Source organism: Pipra filicauda, unplaced genomic scaffold, assembly GCF_003945595.2.
Source record: "Pipra filicauda isolate LSUMZ 115617 unplaced genomic scaffold, ASM394559v2 scaffold190_size1978887_pilon, whole genome shotgun sequence".
In the NCBI taxonomy this organism is placed as follows: Eukaryota; Metazoa; Chordata; class Aves; order Passeriformes; family Pipridae; genus Pipra; species Pipra filicauda.
Window position 1 is genome coordinate 1636179 of NW_024104299.1, and position 12227 is coordinate 1648405.

At 35.3% G+C, this 12227-nt stretch overlaps 1 protein-coding gene across 3 annotated transcripts in view; it reads right to left on the reverse strand.

Annotated features, from left to right (window-relative positions):
- The window catches only part of PLCE1 (phospholipase C epsilon 1), a 149727-nt gene that overhangs the window by 36782 nt on the left and 100718 nt on the right, over window positions 1–12227 (reverse strand). For all 3 annotated transcript variants that reach the window (XM_039380246.1, XM_027743126.2, XM_039380245.1), the window contains exons 5-9: window positions 8459–8604; window positions 6376–6634; window positions 5714–5922; window positions 860–1526; window positions 173–355 (exon numbers count right to left, since the gene is read on the reverse strand). In XM_039380246.1, coding sequence (XP_039236180.1) covers window positions 173–355; window positions 860–1526; window positions 5714–5922; window positions 6376–6634; window positions 8459–8604 — 1464 coding nt within the window. The remainder of the gene's footprint in view (window positions 1–172; window positions 356–859; window positions 1527–5713; window positions 5923–6375; window positions 6635–8458; window positions 8605–12227) is intronic.

Consider the following 12227-nt stretch of genomic DNA (forward strand, 5'->3'; position numbering starts at 1 on the left):
AAAACTACTGGAAAACAATAACCACAAAATCTGAAACTGCAATAAACAGTTTTAAAATTATCATCTAACTTTTTTCCTCTGGTTCAGAACACAGTTCTCTACACAGTAACTACAAGAAGGAAACAAATCAGCCAGATAAGCAACTAAATACACAAATAACAAAATATTCTACCCTTATGAGTACTTTCTTCTTTTTCTTAGCTGTGCTTATTCCCAGAGTGTTGTTTCTCTGTACATTAGGTTTCTCAGTGCTTTTGGTGAGAGATCCCGTGCTTGTGTTTCTTGCACTCCATCGTCTGCCTCCGAACAATTCAACAGCCTGAGCCAAAGTTGGGCCTTCAAACCTTCCATCCTCCTACAAAAATTCTCAGTGTTAACAAAACAAGGAGAATAAGAACAGACACATTTTTTAAAGCAATAATACAGACATCTCTGAAGAACCAGTGAAAGACAAAACATCAAGAGGAGGCAATTTTTAATTACTGCATGAATACCAAAGGGCTATTTTGTTTGCTGTTTTGTGGGGGTTTTTTGGCCCTAACTCTAATCGCTCAGTATTTCAGCTTTCTTTTCAAGTACTGTCATTGCTTTTTCTTTAATAAAATACTTATTCCAAAACTCCAAACATATAAAGAGCTTTATAAGAAAAAAAAAAATTAACCTCAATGTATTCAAAACTTGTAAGGTTTGACATAACATTGTTTGGAGAATCAGATCTTATTGACTTAAAGAGTGTTACAAAGTTGGAGATCTGGTGCTCATCTTTAATTGAACCTTACTTACAACAGAAACTAACTGGATTACATTAAGTTGTTGATATCTTTGAAATTTTCTTATACAGAATCACAGCATCTTTTACCTGGTAAAGGCTGACATACTGTTTCCGTAGCCACTGTAGTCTTTGATCAGGGAATTTCCTCATTTTTCTTACAGCTTTAGTCAATTCCAGCAATCCATCATACAGCATTCTGGCAGTATATTTTGGAGCAACAAAGTGCAGCAACTTATTGTCAGTAGTCTGAAGTCCATAAAGTAGTGTTATACCATTTTCTTCAAGGGACATATTACAGAGTTTATTTTGAACACACACAGTGTGCATATCAATGCCCGAGTGTCCCATATATACAGCCTTGGCTGAAAACAAGTCCAAAAAACCTTCCACCAGTCCAGTATTACCAAGAAACTGGTATTTACCAAGCTCAGCGGTATTACCCAGCACACTCAGTTTTGCCTTAGCATTTGCAGGGCAAACTGTTGTGGGTTTTGTCCAAGTCAAAGTACTATTGTCAGGCTGAAGCTGAAGAAAGCACCGTGCTGAGAGATGTGTCTCTTGGTCATAATGAATGACGGTTGCCCCTTGTTGCATGAACTGATGGACATCAGCCCTGATAGATAACACGTACCAGGGAATGAGTTCTATCCCATGGCAGAAAGCCTTTTGTTGCTCTTCTGTTGAATTTGTGTCCCATTCCTTCAACTGCTCAAATATGTCACTTTCAGAATCTGAAAGGTCTCCAATTATAAATCTGCATGTGAGCAAAGATGAGAGATTTATATTTAATGATACATGTGCTGATTTATGCTATGATTGATGAATACTTTTTCTGCTGCAGTTTAAATAAGTAGAACATTATCATCACTATAATTGCAACCTACAGGAACTTCTGTAGCTTTTATAATACTACAATTTATGTTATTGGAATTCTGAATTAATAGATGCTGTAACAATATAATTACATTTTCTTAAAACTTTCCAAACTTTGCACTAAAAATAGAGATGTCTGATTGGTTCTTAAAGCCAGGTGATTACAGTTTTTAAATTCACAGCATAAGATTGCTTCAGTTGAAATATAAGGTACCATATGTGAAAACTGTTAGCAGGATCTAGTGGATTGAAGACAAGACTTCTAATCTCTGTTCTATTACTGATTTAAGGTGCAGACCTTTCACATTATATAATACTCTGATTAACACTAGTAAAATAGTGGCTAAAACACACACCTTCCTTATAAGAATGCAGGAAGAATTTTGTCAGATATTTTCCACCAGAAAATTTAATTTTAGTTCATGAAAATATTAACATAAAACTTGTAGGCAGCAACTGAAATGTTTGAAATATTTTGCCATAATTAGAAACAGCAGATACAGAGCAGCAATACTGAACTAACAGAAGAGGCAGTTTAAATAAAATGCCTTCCCTGAAGAAGCTTCTAAAATGTATGAGTGCATAAATGTTCAATATTTTGATACTTCTTCAGTGAACATAAAAAAAGAAAAAACTGTTCTGTGCACAACAGAACTAAAGAAGCACATTTTCCTAAGGATATCCAGCCAATAAAATACAAACCATCTTCCTCTACATATCCTTCAAGACATCTTGTCCTAATACCCTCTGTGCTTCCCCTTCATATTGCTACAGTACTCTCAGTTCCTGCCCCTGTCCTACCAACTGAGCAGAACATGATTCATGCTGTGACTCAGAACGAGTCACATACTCTATCTCCCAGTGCTAAACTGTACAGATGACCATTAGTTTTCCCTAAAACTCTTCTTTACCTGGGCCAAAAATTAATTTATGAATTGGTGAGGTCTCCAACTCTTTGCCAAATTTATAAAAAAGTGGCCAATAGGCTGAGGATTTATTGCTTGTGGTGAGGGGACTGACAGAATAACTATTTTCTTTAAGGAATATTTCTAAAAATAAAGGCCACACATTGTAACTGAGCTGATATAAATTGTCTTCCTAGAGTCTTACAGACACATGTAAATTGAAATATTTACCTGTATTATACAAGATTAACATTTTAAAATTAAGCAAACAACTGAAGCAGCTCTTCCTCCTCTATGTCCTCAAAACAACCAAACAAGTCTCTGTAAAAATGCTAGAAAATGTATCCTGAGACAAGGTGTGGATGGCTGAAAGAGCCTAGTACAGCGGGGACAGCAATCACAGAACTTTGTTTCTGCCTTATTTCACATTTGATAGCATGTTGCAGGCCACAGATTAAACTGTAAAGCAGCAGGTGAGCCAGGCACACACACATAACCATGTACAGAAACAGAACTCTGACAGGAGCTGCCAAAAACGACACTGCCATCGATTACTGAGAACACTTACAGAACTCGGTTTGAACCAGAGGCTTTCTTTCTATGGGCTGCACTGAGACACAAGGAAATGAAAAGATAAAGAAAACAGTAAGACAGGTTGCAGTTTGAGAGGAGAAAATTGCAGGGTAGGCAAAAAGAAAAAAATTAGGTTTTCCCCTATTATTTTATAAGTTATTTACTGTAATTAGAAAAGTTTCATCTTAAACATGAGGATGAGATCAGGCTAAGAAAACAATGCATCAAAGTTTAGAGTATCTTAATAGATCAATTGATTAAAAAATCCATAAAAACTGTATTTTAAACCTGGAGGTTTTTTGTATTTTCCCACCTATCTTTATTTATTTGAGAACTGTCAAAATAGAGTTCTAATAAAGATTAATATTTGATATTTATCTGGCATGTACAGAAATTCAGGGTGATTAGATGGGTCACTGGTTACAGAACGATAGAGCTTATTTGTTTACTCAACCAGGAAAGTAATTATACCCATTGCCCACTGATTCTATTAGATGCCTTTCATTTTCTTCAAATCAAATTAACCTACCAGCTTTGGTGTGTTCATGTTCCACAATGCTAATCCAAATCATCAAAAGAAAAACTAATTGAAAATCTTTCTTGCAATTATAAAGTAACGAGGAACATGTTATGCAGTGTATTTTTCTGCCTTTATGACCACATTGTTACAATTATCAGGTAATACATATTCATGATATAAGTTGGATTTTATAACACTGTATGCAAATATGACAGGTCTCACAAGAAAGAGGACTAAATTTCTTCCTTAGAACGCTTTATCAGTTTATAGAATTAAAAATAAATCAAAAATTACAGCCTCCATACAAGAAGGACAACAGAACATTGAACTTCTGCCTCTGCACCAATTTGCTCCTGTGCTTTACCCAGTTCTCTGCATGCCCAGGAAAGAGATGGCAAGTGCATAAGGAATTTCTAGTCTATGAAGTACTTGAGCTAAATCAGTACTTTCACAAGTATTCTCCTACAAGTCATTTTACTGCTAAAATCAGAACTTACTGCATCATAAGTACGATATTACTAACTGAGTAGTTAGTAGCTCTGAATCAGGAAACATAACTTTAAATATCTGTCTGCAGTTTTGTTCATTTGAATTTTAAACTTTCATTTCAGATTCATATTGGTTTTTTTTTTATTTAATTCCTACTTAAGAGTGGAATTTACTAGATTATATTTAAATATAAAGCACAAATAACTAATTTACCAAGAAATTATTTCATAAACACATAAAAAAAAGAACTCAATTTTCTCCATACCGTTCTTTTACATTTAATTTCTATTTTGTTCATCCTAGTGCAATGTTGATTTGTCTAGCTTATTCTCCATTTGAACTGCAATTTGCAAGTTGATTTTGAAGCACATTAATGAACAAAAAATAATGCCTGGAAGAAAGTATTTGGACTGAAGTAAGTTAAGAGATAACATAAATGGACAGAGAAGTGGGTCTGTCTTTCTTGCCTTAATCTACTGCTCCAATTCCCAGAAGCAACTAAAGCCAGATGTGAATAATTCTATTAGAAACCATGCTTTCAGGAAATAATGATTATTTATTTGAAATGAAATTTAGAATTACATGTTAATGAAATAAATGCATTTTAAGCAGGAAGATGGTAGTTGCTTCTCAGGTGGCCATTTATTAGATTTTATGTTTAAGTAGCTGAAATACGTTGGATGGTTCTGAACATATGGATTTCTGACAGACATTATCAATAAAATAACTCCAGCAGTGACTTCAGCAGGTTGCTTTTATGCAAACCCTCATGTAATTTTACAGTGTTTTGTCTCAGAACAGTACAGTTCTGTTACTTAATTTGATGTTTGTCTAACAGTTACTTAGTTTAAAGCTGACCCACTTATGTCTACATGGGCTTTGCAATCAGACTTCATTGCAAAGCAAGATTCTAGAAGATCATGGGATGTCTTAAACTTGGCATTTACCATATATCCTGCTGGTGAATAGTACAGAATATATCAGGTCTTCAAAGTGAAATCAGAGACTACTTTTGACATAGAGCATAATGAAGTAAAATTCTTTGCAAAATAGCAGGACTACAGTGACTTGAGAATTCAAAATGTGTACTCACAAATGTTTTCTTAACAAAATTTAAAAGCCTCTAACTAATATGCCCTTAGAAGAACAGGTCTTTTGAAGGATAATAAATAACCTTTATTTTGAAGGGGGCAGAACACTGCCTGAGCATGTAGAATATTATGTTCTGAGCTCTGATAACAAGTATGTCCTGGTGCTATTCCTGTCACTAGAGATCAAGACTGTAATTGTAACTGTGGATTTTTAAAGTTGTATGTGTAAGACGAAAAGGATTTACTCTTATCATGAAAGGAAGTAATTACATCATGAGGGAAAATATAACTATACAGAGAGTTTCCAAGCAGTTGAGTATCAGATACTTAGAGTAACTGCAGTGGAGAAAAGCTCTGAGTTTGAAGAAGATAAATACAAGGAACAGTGTTAAAGTTGCCCTTATTTCTAAAAGCAAGCCTTGGTAAAAGGAAATTAAAAATTAAAACCATGAAATACACATGTGATGATAGTAAATAAAATGAAACCTCCTGGTACCGGTTTTTGTCCTTCAAGGAGTTTTTTCTTGAATTGCTCCCTTCACTAACATTATCTTCACCCTCCTCAGATTCCAAACTGCGATTGCAGCTCCGGATAGTTTGAAAGATACTGTTTGTTGTTGATTCTTTTTCTGGATTATTCAAACCATCTTGACCTACTCGTTGCAAGAAATTATCTTGTCCACTGTAATCTGAAACAAACTAGAGATATCTAAAAGATTAGTATAGTTATAAATAGAATCTTGTGTCATCTACTGTAGAAATTTTTACAACTAAGAATATTTTAGCGCATATTTTCTATTAGCTTCCAACGGGATTCTGTGCCTACTCACAATCCAAACTGGACCAAATGACTTCACAAATCAAGTAATGTAAATTACAGTAATTCCTGAAAACTTTAAAAAAGCCTCAGTTCTTAATTTTTTCATCTAACATGATCCTTTGCTACTAATATAATTTCTCAGTATTCTGATATTGAACTATGTATAAACAACCAAATCTAAATTGCTAAGTATCTATGGGAATTAAATCAAGGTCCATGTAACTGAACAGCCTAGTAACAATCTGGTTTAGAAAATTTTAATCAGATGATGCCTTTGTATAAAATTACATAAAATAAAGCACTGGATGGCTACAAATCCTTATCTCATTTACCTCTAATGTTTCTTCTTGGGAGTTATATCGTGGACAGAGTCTGATGAGGCTTGATGCTCCATCCAAAACTTCACAAAGCTCCTTTAAAAATACACCACAGAAAGGAACAACTTTACAGCCTGGAATATTGAGTGCTCGGTTGACCACTTTCCTGTATTCAGATGATGACTCATGTTGTGCCATAGCATCTTTCAGACTTCGCATGGTTTCAATATCAGACTGGTCCATAAATTGCCACATTTTTAAAACTTTTCTTGATCTATTGCAAAAAGAGATCACAATATTTATTAAAATAATTTAAAACAATTTACCTTCAAGTCCAACACCCACAGCATATATGTATGTAATAAAGGAAACTATCATCGCTCAGAAATGAACGAATGAATGAATGAACAAATTAATGAATTAATGAAATCAAGGTAATTATTTTTAAGATATTTCTGCCCTCAGAACTATTAATGAACAAAGCTAAAAAGGAGACACAAGCAGTCTGATCTACTGGAGCAACATGTCACATTTTAACAAAAGACCAGCTGTATAAGATATACCAGCAGGCCTTCTAACACTTTCATTGTGTCATTGCCTGAAATTTCTAAGGATTTAGAGAAATAAGAAAAGATAAAGGAAATGACATGAAGATAAACTAGACTGTTTCTTACAAATTCCTGTAATTATATTATGAACCATCCATAAAGTTAGCAAAAGCTGGTGTTCTTTAATTAAATGTATTTTTACAAAATTAAATAGGGGGTTTTTTTTCTGTTTTGCCCACAAATTATTTATTTTCGTGGAAATAAGGAACTCAGGACCATGTTTCAGGTCTCAGGCACCAGTGCAGAGCTGCAGCTGACAAGAAACTCCGATTTCAAACAGAAATAGCTCCAAGAGCTGCGAGTACCTCTGGCAGTTCTCTCACCGTCTGAGTTGTATGTCTGTGCAATTATATGGCCTTTCTGCCCACCTCTGGATTCAGACATACCAAAAGGTCTATAGAAATGCTCACAATAGAGTGCCCTTAACCCCACTTTCTGTCCCTGTCCCAGAAACACTGCTAATCAGCACTGGCCTTCCTCTCCTCTCTTTCCCTTGCGTTGTGCAGATGCTTTAGAGATAAAATTAATCCCTTAATTGGCTTTGCATTTTCCCTCATAAATTACACAGCTTGGAGATTGTGGATGTATTCTGCCAAAATGTATTCCCCACGCCTATGAGTGTTTCAAATATGTTTTATATACCAAAAATATAAACATAGCTCGATCAGAGTCCTTACTAAACCACAAAAAACAGCAATGCTTTAGAGCTTTGTTACACAAACACTACATACAAGGAGGGTTAAAGCTAAGAGAAGGGAAATCTGATCTTAACTCTTCCTCATTCAGTCCCATTTGCTGCCCTGTGAACTGCCAGTCCCAAGGCACTGCTTTCTGGCTCACCCAGCCCTGCACGGGGAATCTGTAATTCCCTAGGGAAGCAAGCAGTGAACTGTCTTTAACCCCCTACACTCTCTTTCTCCTGGAGATACTGCAGGTCCTTCTATATAAGACCACAACAACCTGAGATCCCAACATCCCTCTGTATCAGTTAATGGAGGGATTAAAAACCAGATTTGGCTGTTTGGTTTTGTTGGGGTTTTTTAGTTCTTTTGGGGTTGATTTTTTTTTTTTTTTTACATTTAAAACTGATCCTTTTAGAATGTCACCACAATTATGTTTCACTTGTGTCCTGGAGACTCCTACCCCAAGTTACATTAGTTGTAGCTCACTAGATAAACCACAACTGCTTTCCCATTTTCTTCTCATATTTAAAAAATTTCTATTAAAAAAAAAAAGAAAGATGTTTTCTAATGCAACATATTCAGCACATACCATGAAAACTGATAAGAGTCTCCAAACGCATTTTGAGAAAAAAAAGCGTTTAGCATGCTTCATTTTTCCAGAAGGGATTACTAGAAAGTCACTGTGAGATGATGTGATTTAGCCACAGATTTCTGTTTAATTCATTGTTCTCCAGAGACATCTGCTTAACAGAGGCTGAAGTGTAATCCATCACTGAAAAGCCATTTAGAAAAAAGAGTTGCCAGTACCTTAGCCCTGCCAGAAATTCCATAACAGCATTGTAGTTGCCCATATTCCAGCAGCATTTTGCCACATGTACTAAATATGAGAAGACTTCTCGTTTCTCCTCCATAGAACCTGCAGTCAGGATCAGCCAGGTAACCCACGAGCTCACCTTGTAAAATAAACCAGACAGTACAGACAATCAAAGCAATGTCACTTGGAGCATTCATGTATACTTGACAGATAATGTGGAGGTTTTTGCTGGGTTTTTTTTTCCATCAGGAGGTTATCAGACAAAATTCCACCTATACGCTCATGGTGTATAGGTGGAATCACATATGCAAATCACATATGCATTGCAAACACAACTTACACAGAGACATATTCCCATTACAGCAGTTAATTTATTAACTACTCCAGAAAAACTTATATTAAACAAATAACTACTGCATCTTAATATAAGATATTCTGAATATGCGTTGAGGCCACAGAAAAAAATGGATAGCTTAAGCTAGTGCTGGTTTCTAAAGCTGCCAGAGAGATCTGCAGTGTAAATTCTCATTTACATGGCTTACAACTCTCAGCCTCACACTGAATGACTCTTGTTTTTTCAACACGGACAGTAAAAGTTGATAAACTGGAATCTTTTTGTTTTGGTTAATTTCACAAAACTGGTAGATTTCTTAATGCTCAAATTTGCAAATTCCTACATGCATTGATCATTTAAAGTAGTTCACATTATCTGTTTGCATGATCACAAATGAAGTAAACAAAGAAACCCCCCACCTTCCTAAGTGTGACCATATGACCAACTTCTGTTTGATGATTAATTAATGCCAGAATCAGAAATCAACTTAGTACGTGACTCTGTTTGCATTTAAACAAATAAAAATCAAATCTTCATTTTATCAGTGTGCAGATTGTCTTTCCAGTTTATGTTCCCACAACATTCATAAAAAGTAGCTATATTTCACATGGAAACCTAATTTAAACCAACTGTTTCTTTTTACAATATGACTCTCTGGAGGCTTGATTTTTGTCATTCTGTAAACACTTAGGGGGTAATAAACGTGATTTGTTTACTGACACTGAGTTCCATTCTTTGGTCCTGAAGGATGCAAGTGTTTACAGACAATACCAGTGTGAGGAGGTGCTTATAAAAATTAGAAAATGCTAGTTCACCCCTCAGGAGGCATAGACTTTTGTTTTAAAAACCAAGCATGTGAAATGAAATGTAAATGCATTAGTACTAGCAGGAAAAAGAAACCCACTGAAAATATATAGGATTTCCCTTTAGGTAAGCCCATACAGACTCAGTGTTCTAACCCTCCCACTCCTGAGGGAGAATTGTCAAAGACTATGAATAATCTAAGTTACTATTTAACCTTCCTGATGCCCAAATCAATCAAGAGCAATACATGAGAAATGTCCAGATGAGAGACATATATTACAATATATGCAATATATATGTTTGTACAAAAAAAAAAAAAAAAGAAATATCGCATTTTTAGGACTGAATTCTTGAAAAAATTAATTCACGGAGGACATACTCAGGAATGAGTAGCATGACTATGGGGATGCTTTAAGAGGAGGTGCGGATCAGGGGACAACAGACTAACCACTGCAGCAGCTCAGAATGAGAATTTGAATTCAGATGAAATCTTATTTGAAGTGTTCAATTGGTTATTCCTAAAATATAAAACCTGAATCAACAAAGAAGTGCATACCTGAAGAGCATGAAGGTATGGAAAAATTAAAAAAAACAAACCAGAGCACTGCATGACAAAGGGGTCAAGTAAGGGCAAAACCAGAATAAAAAGGTAATAAAATAAATTCATTAGAAATCAGAAATTGTGAAACAAAACAGTCAGGTCTGTAATTCAGGGTTGGCATAGATTTCTTTGTGTATGCTGGAATAAAATTACATGTTGTTTTTGGACATTATTCCCATTTTCCAGAAACGGCTCTCTTAGGGAATGCAAATGCTAAACATGCAATCACACAAAAAATCCCCAATATTTGTTTGGTATGAAATACCAAGTGTGGTAATGACAGTTTGATTAATATGATTTTAAACATTTTAAAGAAAAATATAATTTTAAACATATATGTTTTAATCTAAGATAGTAAAGATGTAATGATCAGGAGAAAACAGTATCAAAACTGAGAAAGAATGTCTAAAAAGGCAATTGACTTCAGACTCCCCACTAAGAGGAAACCTTGAAACTAGGGCAACCACTTGTTGAAATTTTATTTAATAGAGAGTTTAGGACTGCTATAAACAGTTATGATGAACTCTTACAAACAATCTGTAAAAGCAAACAAAAAATGATAAATGGCAACATGAACAAGCCTTTGCAGCCTCCAGATACTGTATGCACATGTACAAGCAAAAAAAGAGTACAAAAGGCACCATGAAGTTTATGCTCACTCCTCTTGCAGGACAACAATAGACTTACTGGAAGAATAGAAAATATTTAAAGAATCTTCCACTAAACAAGAAAGAAAAATAAAGTGTCTGAATCTCTAAATTTTAAAACAGAATGGGCAAAGGTAGATATAACAGTTTGGGCAGAATCAGGGGAGAGAACTGAGCATCTAAAAATACAATCCACTCCTGATAAACAGTGAACATGCCTGCTTTAGAAACTTCCATATTTTCATTTTTCCTGGAGATCAGGGAAAGTGTGAGGAGCAGACTGGGATACTTCAGTCAGATGGAGATAATGGAAAATTTCATTCATGTTGTTTTATATGTTGAATTTAGGAATGGAACAGAATGGTTCCTCTACATATGCTACAGACTGTTTTGACTTTTATAGAATATCTAGCAGTAGCCAGGAGTATAAATTGACCTTACTGGTGGTTCAGAAGAGCATCAAGTGTCTATAAAGTTTTTCTGTTAAATATTCAGAGACTGTTGATTGATTAATCTGAATGTATCATACAGAACCCAGAAAAGGGAATTATGGGCTTCTCAAAACATGTATTAGCCTTGTACCCCAAAACTGATTTCTTGGGAGAATTCATCAGTGAGATGAGAACTGAGATGATTAAAATGCAACAGTACTGTCAGAAAGAAGGGAGTAGAGGAAAGGAGCTGGGCACAAAGGTCATCCCTTTTCATTCAGTGAGGTTTTTGCTGAGTGCTGTGCCTAACATCTGCAACAGTTTTCTACTCCTAGTTTTTTTAGTGAAGACAGATGGAAAGGGAAAGAGTTCAGTCAGATAACAGCACAATGCAGGCCTTTCTCAAAAGTTAAAGGTGGTCCTGAAGCCCAGCTAGGAAACAAACACCAAATTAATAAGCAGAACTATCGGTTTTCCACTTAAAATGCCTGGGGGATTTTTCTTATAGAAGTTTTGAAGGTGGGAGATCTGGTTGAATCAATGGGCTTTAAAGGTGCAGAAAATTGAAGCTGAATCTCAGCTGGCTGAGGTCACTTCCCAGCTCTGAACTCCCTGAAGATTTTATTCTGCCCTGGCAGACTGAACCGATGGACCCAAGAACTTTATAATGAAGAACAATATTCAAAAGCTCTTCAGTAAATGCATACTGGAATAGCTTGACATTAATTTGAGGTGTTTACTCATAATGGTCACAGCTAAAATAACTGATGTACAAACAGCACTGAAATGCAGGTGAGTTGAAAGGACTGCAATCTTCAGGAAAAACCATGAATGACAGCTCAGAGGAAATGTAAGCGTATTAATTAAAACATACACTTATTAAACATCATTCAGTAAACATACCTTTAATTTTGTGATTTACTGATAACTGTGTGAGGAGTGCAC